Source organism: Aegilops tauschii, chromosome 2 (assembly GCF_002575655.3).
Source record: "Aegilops tauschii subsp. strangulata cultivar AL8/78 chromosome 2, Aet v6.0, whole genome shotgun sequence".
NCBI classification, from domain to species: Eukaryota; Viridiplantae; Streptophyta; class Magnoliopsida; order Poales; family Poaceae; genus Aegilops; species Aegilops tauschii.
Window position 1 is genome coordinate 26,989,286 of NC_053036.3, and position 8,918 is coordinate 26,998,203.

The following is an 8,918-nucleotide window of genomic DNA, read 5'->3' on the forward strand; positions in this document are numbered from 1 at the left end:
GCCGGCGAGGCACGCCTGGCAGAGCTCGCCTGTGTGCTTGATGCCAGGCAGTCCTCGCACCAGGTCTCCCCGCGCCATCCTCTGAAGCGCGTCGATGTGCAGGTGTCCGAAGCGGTCGTGCCAGCGCCATGACATGTTGTCCGTGCGCGCGGCAAGACAAGCCGGGCGCACAGGGCGAATATGCAACTTGTACAAACGATTTTGAGATCGTTTTACCTTGAGGATGAGAGCGCCGCGCCGGTCGTGTATGGTGAGGATGCCATGGCGCACGTTGATGTCGCAGCCGTTCTCGTCGAGCTGCCCAAGGCTCACGACACTGCTCTTGAGCCTGGGGATGTAGTACACCTCCAGGAGCGCGCGCTGCGCTCCCCCGTCGACGGTGAACGCGATCGTGCCGCGCCCTTCGACTTGCACCGCTGACCCGTCTCCGAAACGCACGGTTCAAGTGATGGCCGTGTCCAAGTCGGTGAAGGCCGTGCGGTCGCCGGTCATGTGATTGGACGCTCCAGTGTCCAGGTACCACATCGCGTCAACGGCGACGTCCTCTGCAGCTAGAGTGATGTGTGACTGTTCTTCGTTAAGGAAGACTGTGGCGCGCGGCGCATCAGGGCGGTCTGCAACCATCGCCCCTGAGTGCACGGGGCGCGTGAGTTCGACGACCTTGGCAAGCAGCAGCTCGGGATTGCCCTCCATGGGCGCCGCCGCGCCCGCCTCCGCGGCGACCGCCTCTGCCTCTTCGGCGGTTGTTGCTGCCGCCCGAGGGAGGCCCCGGAGCTCGGGGTTGCTGTTGGCGAGCCTGCCACTCCTCCCAGGTGAGGAGCAGCCGCCCCCCTGGCTGCTGTTGCCGCCGTGCGCATCGTCGAGTCGGTCCTGAACGACACGCAGCCTGCCGGTGACCTCGTCCAGGGAGAGCGTGCTTATGTCCAGCAGCGTCTCAATCGCGATTGCCACCTGCGCGAACTGGGGCGGGACAACACGCAGGAACTTGGCGACTACCTTTGATTCTTCCACCGTGTCGCCGAGAGCGCGTATGCCGGCGACGATGGAGTCATCGATGGTCTCCCCGTCACGGAAGGTGATCCCCTCGAAATCACGCCGCAGTTTCTGCGCGTTGGCCTCGCGTACGCGCGTGGCTCCAAGGCGCTGTGTGGCGATGGCGTCCCATGCCTCCTTGGCGGTCTCCTTCTCTCCCACTGCGAGCAGCACGTCCGAAGGGAGGCTGCACAGGATGGTGATCATCGCGTTACGCTCGTGGTGGTAGGAGACGTCGCCGTGAGAGACCGCGCCCCACCAGCCGTGGGCCTGAAGGTAGACCTTCATGAGCAGAGCCCACTCGGCGTAGTTGGTGCGCGTCAGCGTCGGCAGCACGCCCGCCGCAGGCGCCGGCTGCACCGACTGCTGAGCCACTACGTCGCCTCGGCGGCGAGTCCGTCCGCGGTCCTGTGACGGTGCGCGTATGCGTGGTGGCGTCTCTGATCGGCTTGCACCGCCAGCGGGCGTCCTCATCGCAGCCGCCGGCGTCTTCGACATGGCTCCGATACCACTTGTTGCCTCTCTCTCTCGCTGTATTCGCTGGTCAGTTAAACACTCGAGGGTTTTGCGCAGCGTGATTGCCTGCTACTTTTTCTTCTCCTTTTATTCCTTAACAGAAACGATCGTGCCGCGGCTCCAGCGCTCCTACTGAATCGTGCCATCCCACGATCGAGCACCTGGTCCACGACGCCTACAAACTCTCCACGGATCACACAGACCGCGTCTCGTGGGAGCTGGCATCTAACTAATAACCTGATGAAACTGACGAAACACGCTAACTGAACTTTTAACTGAAGAAAAACAACTACTCTGATGCTAAAGTGCTAGCAACAACTAGCTTATTGTGCAACACTTCGGTCATCTCTATTTGCGGGCGCTGCACGACCTTGGTGCGAAGGGGATGGTGCGAGGCATGCCGGCGATCCAGCACGTCGAACAGTTCTGCGAGGGCTGCACGATCGGAAAGATGCACCGCACGCCGTACCCGCGTGGGTCATCATACCGCGCGGAGCAGGGGCTCGAGCTCGTCCACGGCGACCTCTGTGGGCCACCTTTGTGGGCCCATCACGCCGGCGACCACGTCCGGTAACAAGTACTTCCTGCTCATTGTTGATGATCACAGTAGATACATGTAGTTGGAAGTGCTCAGGAGCAAGGACGAGGCGTTCAAGTTCTTCAGAAAGATTAAGGAGCTGCGGAGACACAGAGCGGCTGCAAGCTCAGGGCTTTCCGCACCGATCGCGGCGGTGGGTTCAACTCGAACGAGTTCACCGCGTACTGCGAGGAGCTCGGGATCCTAAGGAACACGACGACCCCGTACTCTTCACAACAGAACGGAGTCGTCGAGCGCCGCAACCAGTCAGTGGTGGTGATGGCACGCAGCCTCCTGAAAAGCATGGGCGTGCCGAGCATGTTCTGGGGCGAGGCAGTGCGCACGGCGGTGCATATCCTCAACCGCTCCCCCACGAGGAGCCTGCAAGGGGTGACTCCATATGAGGCGTGGCGCAAGAAGAAGCCGGCGGTCGACTACTTCCGCACCTTCGGCTGCGTCGCGCACGTCAAGCTCGTCGGGCCCGGTGTGACCAAGCTGGCAGACAGGTCGCGCCCGGGCATATTTCTGGGATACGAGGCGGGCACCAAGGGCTATCGGGTGTACGACCCATCGGCAAGCGCATGTACATCACGCGCGATGTGCATTTTGAAGAGGACCGGCGCTGGGACTGGAGCAAGGACGGTGGTGACTCTGCGCGCGCCCACGAGTTCACGGTCGTGTACGCCGATGCGGGCGTGCACGACCTACTCCGTGTCGCCGGACTTGGCGACGCCGCCAAGCGCACCTACAACACCCACTGTGACAAGCTCACCGCTTGTACCAAGCTCGCCGCGGACGCCCGTGTCCAGCGGATCCGATGTGAACTCGCCGAGTGCATCGAGCGCGCAGTATTCGGAAGGTTCAAGCTCATCCACTCCAGCGACTTCTTATGACTCAGATGACGGGTGGGTGACTCCGCCCACCGGCGAAGATTTCGACGCCGAGGGGGTGCCCGTCCGCTTCAAATCAATGGAGTACGTCATCGATCATGCGCCGGCGTGCACTCTGGAGTACAGCGGGCTCTGTCTCTCTGCAGCGGAGGAGCCCGCATCAGTTCAGGAGGCCTTGGACGAACCTGCTTGGCGCAACGCAATGGAGGCGGAGATGGAGTCGATCCGCTCCAACGACACCTGGGTCCCAGCCATGCTGCCCGCCGGCCACCGCGCCATTGGGCTGAAATGGGTTTTTAAGGTCAAGCCCGATCCGGATGGCAAAATCATTAAGCACAAGGCTCGTTTGGTCGCGAAAGGATATGCACAGCGGCCGGGAGTGGATTTCGACGAGGTCTTCGCGCCCGTCGCTCGTCTGGAGACGGTACAGCTACTGCTGGCCGTGGCGGCTCACCGGAGCTGGGGTGTGCATCACATGGATGTCCGCTCCACGTTCTTGAATGGAGATCTCCAGGAAGAAGTCTATGTCCACCAGCCTGCAGGTTTTGTCGACAGCAACAACGCGCACTGCATGCTCAAGCTGCAGAAGGCTCTGTATAGTCTTCGTCAAGCTCCGCGCGCATGGAATGCAAAGTTGGACGCCACACTCCATTCACTTGGTTTTAAGCGATGCCAGCTCGAACATGCGTGGTAGAGGCGTGAAGACAAAGATGGTTTTCTGCTGGTCGGGGTGTATGTGGATGATATGATAATCACGGGCACAGAGGCATAAGCCATTGATCACTTCAAGTAGCAGATGCAAGAACTCTTTCAGATGACTGATCTCGGTCTCCTCAGCTATTACCTGGGGATTGAGGTGAAGCAGGACGGCGATGGGATCATGGTGTGCCGATCGAGCTATGCAACAAAGATTCTGGAGGATGCAGGTATGGGTGAGTGCAATCCCTGCAGCACGTCCATGGAAAATCGCCTCAAACTGAAAAAAAAATGGTGGATAGGTTCAGGATGCAACTAAGTATCGCAGTTTGATTGGAAGCTTGAGATATCTGGTGAACACCAGACCTGACATCGCATATGTGGTGGGGATTGTCATCAGATTCATGGAATCACCAGGCAAGGAGCACTGGGTTGCGGTGAAGCAGATTCTGCGGTACATCAAAGGCACTCTTGGCTACGGATGCATCTTCAGAAAAGGAGAGAAAGAATTGTTGATAGGTTTCAGCGACAGTGACCATGCTGGTGATCTCAATGATCGCAAGAGCACCACAGGAGTTGTTTTCTTCCTTGGATCGGGTGTGATTACTTGGTCATCCCAGAAACAGAAGATCGTGGCACTGTCGTCGTGCGAGGCAGAATACATAGCAGGAGCAACAGCTGCTACACAGGCTGTGTGGTTGAGCAGGTTGCTTGCGGAGATGCTCGGCGAAGAGGTTCAGAAAGTAAAGCTGAAGATTGACAACAAATCGGCTATTGAGCTCAGCAAGAACCCAGTCCATCATGAGAGGACCAAATACATTGATCTCAGGTATCATTATATACGGGAGTGTGTTGAGCTAGGCAGGGTAGATGTTGAGCACGTAAGAACAGGTGATCAAGTCGCGGATATTCTCACCAAGTCACTGGGCAGAACGCAGTTCAGTGAGCTGCGACACAGGCTCGGGATCACACAGGTGCAGCAGATTAGGGGGTGATTTGTTGGATAATCAGCTGCACTCTTGCTATCTTCAGTTAGTTCAGAATCTTCAGTTAGTTCAGTTTACATTTCTCTGAATAACACTGACCGTCAGCGTGTGCCTGTACACGTACGAGCTCAGTTTCAGTTAGCATTCTGTTAGGTAGTTAGCTAGTCTTCAGCTCGCCGTAGGGATCGCCATGGGATGGCATGGATCACGCATTCCTCGCCGCAAGCAAGTAGGGCTCATGCACGTCCGAGCATCGTGGGATGGCACGACCTGTAAGCTCGGCGCGCACGACCATTTCTTAGCTGTTTTTCAGGAGCTCCAAGTGGGTTCAGATAAATAAGAACAGAAACAGAAAAGCTGCAAGTTGTTACGCAGCGCAAAACTCAGTCTCCCACCTCTCGTTCTCTCTCTCACTCTTGATCGCGTTTGGCCGGTAATCTGCAACTACAGAGGAGAGTGTTGAGGCCGCCGGCGACATAGTCGGCTCCTTGCGAAACGGCTATCGGAGCAGATGTGGTCGCGCCGGAGGTGGCAACACTTGTGTGCGATGGGACGGCGAGGTAGCCGTAGTTGTACTCATAGGCGAGGTCGGCGCCGGCATGATGTACAGCAATTAGCACGTATGTAGCGGTATGGGTCATGCTGTTGCTACTACTCGAAGCTACCGATAGCAATGGAGGAGATAGCATGCATGTGGCTGGTGAGAGGCACCGAGGACGTCTTAATCCAGACATGAGGCCGACAGGGGAGCGGCCGCCGCGGCGCCGTGAGCGGCAGGTTAGAGAGTTTTTTAGGTGAGGTTAGGGATTAGGAGAGCATACGGGAGAGAATGTACATTTTTTTAGCTGAGTATGCATGTCTAGCTTACCGTGAGGCACGCCAACTCTCGTATCGTGCGATTGGAATTTGTGATCTTTTCTGAACATTAAAATTAAAATAAAAGGTTAAGATTTTGTTAATTTAAGGATTAATCGTGGAAGCTCGTATGGTGCCTCCGATTAGTACTTCATACATTTGTCAAAGTGTTCATGACATTTAAAAAATGTTCACATGTTAAATAGAGCATGCATGAAATTTCTAAAAATGTTCATTGATTAATTTTGGGTACAAAGACTAGATTGATGGATTTCATCATTGACCGCATCTTCTATCTCTTCTTTGCTCGACCTGGGCCAACAATCATCACTGGAGTTCGTCCCCACCCGTCTTACTGATGAGATCCCACAATGTACCTACGACTATTTAGTAAGTTATTATTCCATGGTGAACATAATGCATGTTATCCAATTTAAGGGCCCAGACAACATTATCTAAAGACCTACGTAGGTAACACATAGTGTTTAGTGAATCTGTAACTTCCAGGTGATAGGTGGAGATATCTACAAGGAACAAAGACACCATGAGATAATGGTGATCTAGAGAACTTAATGCATGATTCCGGTTTAACAACCTTAATTTGTGATCTTTTCTGAACATTAAAATTAAATAGAAGGTTAAGATTTTGTTAATTTAAGGATTAACGTGGAAGCTCGTATGGTGCCTCCGATTAGTAAATATAAGATCTTCATACATTTTTCAAAGTGTTCATGACATTTAAAAAGTATTCACATGTTAAATAGAGTATGCATGAAATTTCTAAAATGTTCATTGATTAATATTGGGTACAAAGACTAGATTGATGAACTTCATCATTGACCGCATCCTCTATCTCTTCTCTGCCCTACCTAGGCCAACAAGCATCACTGGAGTTCGTCTCCACCCGTCTTCCTGATGAGATCCCACAATGTACCTACGACTATTTAGTAACTTATTATTCCATGGTGAACATAATGCGTGTTGTCCAATTTAAGTGCCCAGACAACATTATCTAAAGACCTACGTAGGTAACACATAGTGTTTAGTGAATCTATAGCCTCCCGGTGATAGGTGGAGATATCTACAAGGAACAAAGACACCATGAGATAATGGTGATCCAGAGAACTTAATGCATGATTCCGGTTTAACGACCTTAATCGTGGAGACGACCACATTATAGCTTCGTCAAAGCATGACTATAATAGAAAATGAAATCCTACATGGAGTTCTACAACTCAAGGGTGATCATCCTACTGAACAAATAAAATATATTAGACCCACGGTACAAGGTAACTGGTATTACCATCGCACTGGCACACTTGATGTACACCATGATCCAAAGTTTGTCCACTCCTAATCTCTCTACTCCAGGAAACCACTTATATTTTCGGCATTCTAATTTATGTTCTTTACATTTAAGTAGTTATTGTTATCGTTGCCACTACTCCGATATTCTCTTAGAAGGACAAGGTTGAATGAAGATATAACATACTACCTTATTCTGATATAACTAGATGGAAGGCTTGTGCACATAAATTCATGATTAAAATTTTCACTTTCTCCAAGATAGAAAAACTCTGAAAAGAGCTAACCTCTTTTTCTCAAAAACTGAGAGAGTTTAGACTAAGCTTGGGGGAGATACTCTAAACTTTTGAATCCCTATCCTAATCACGGTTTTGCTGAATATGTTATACTCCACTAGTTTTATCATGGAATAGACAATGAACCGAAATCCATTCTTTATATGAGTGCAGGAGGAACATTTATGTCTTTGACCTTGGAACACAAAAAGCTTTGATAGCAAAGATTGTTGGGGAAAGTTGCAAGAAATCAATTTTTTCCTACGAATCACACAAGATCTAATCCAGGAGATGTATAACTAGGAGAGGGGAGTGTGTCTACATACCCTTGTAGATCGAAAGCATTAGCGTCATAAGGCGGTTGATGTAGTCGTACTCTTCACGATCTAATCCGATCTAGTGCCGGACGGACGTCACCTACGAGTTTAGCACACGTACGGCTTGGCGGTGTCCTCTCCTTTTTTATCCAGCAAGCGAAGGAGAGGAGGTATATGAGATCTGAACCAACACGACGGCTTGGTGGTAGTAATGGCAGCGGAACACCGACAGGACTTCGCCAAGCGCTGACGGATCGAGGTGGAGGCTTATCGGGAGAGAGAGGAGGATTGGTTTGGTGTGTCCAGCCCTAGCGCCCCCTCCCCACTATATATAGGGGTGTGGGAGGGCTGGGGGCGCAGCCCTAGCCCCTCCTCCAAGAAGGGGAGGTGTCCAAGGGAGGAAACTTGCCTCCCAAGGCAAGTGGACTCCCCCCCCCACTTAGGGTTTCTCCTTCCCAGGCGCATGGGCCTTGTAGGGGCTGGTTCCCTTGGACCATTAAGGCTAGTGCGCCCCCTACATCCCATGCTACTGTATGGGATGCGGTGGTACCCTCTGAGGACTTCCAGACCACTCCAGAACCTTCTAGAACCTTCCGGCGAGTTCTTGGTACAATATCGAAAAAACCGGACTTTTCCCGGAACCCCGACAACAACTTTCCATATATCAATATTTACCTTGGGACGATTCCGGAGCACCTCGTGATGTCCCGGATCCCATCCGGGACTCCGAACAACCTTCGGATTTTCCATTATTAATATCTCAATACTACCCTAGCTCTACCGAACGTTAAGCGTGCGACCCTACGGGTTCGAGAATCATGTAGACATGACCGAGACTCCTCTCCGGTCAATAACCAATAGCGGGACCTGGATGCCCATATTGGTTCCCACATATTCTACGAAGATCTTTATCGGTTGAACCACGATGTCAAGGATTCAGTTAATCCCGTATACAATTCCCTTTGTCCGGCAATATGTTACTTGCCCGAGATTCGGTCGTCGGTATCTCCATACCTAGTTCAATCTCGTCACCGGCAAGTCTCTTTACTCATTCTGTAATACAAGATCCCGTGACTAAACTCATAAGTCACATGCTTGCAAGCTTCTTGTGATGTTGTATTTCCAAAAGGGCCCAGAGATATATCTCCGTCACACGGAGTGACAAATCCCAGTCATGATCCGTGCCAACCCAACAAACACCTTCAGAGATACCCGTAGAGCACCTTTATGATCACCCAGTTATGAAGTGACGTTTGGATACACACTAAGTATTCCTCCGGTGTCAGGGAGTTGCACGATCTCATAGTCTAAGGAACATATACTTACATGATGAAAGTTGTAGCAAATAACTAAACGATCTGATGCTAAGCTTATGGTTGGGTCTGTCCATCACATCATTCTCCTAATGATGTGATCTCGTTATCAAATGACAACTCATCTCTATGGTTAGGAAACCTTAACCATCTTTG

The 8,918-nt window shown here is 52.0% G+C and overlaps 1 protein-coding gene across 1 annotated transcript; it reads right to left on the bottom strand.

Moving 5' to 3' along the window:
• Positions 1-441: 441 nt before the first annotated feature.
• On the bottom strand, positions 442-1,530 carry LOC141040664 (uncharacterized). Its single transcript, XM_073506779.1, has one exon. It carries the CDS (start codon positions 1,528-1,530, stop codon positions 442-444), a length of 1,089 nt encoding a protein of 362 aa, XP_073362880.1.
• Between the last annotated feature and the right edge of the window lie 7,388 nt (positions 1,531-8,918).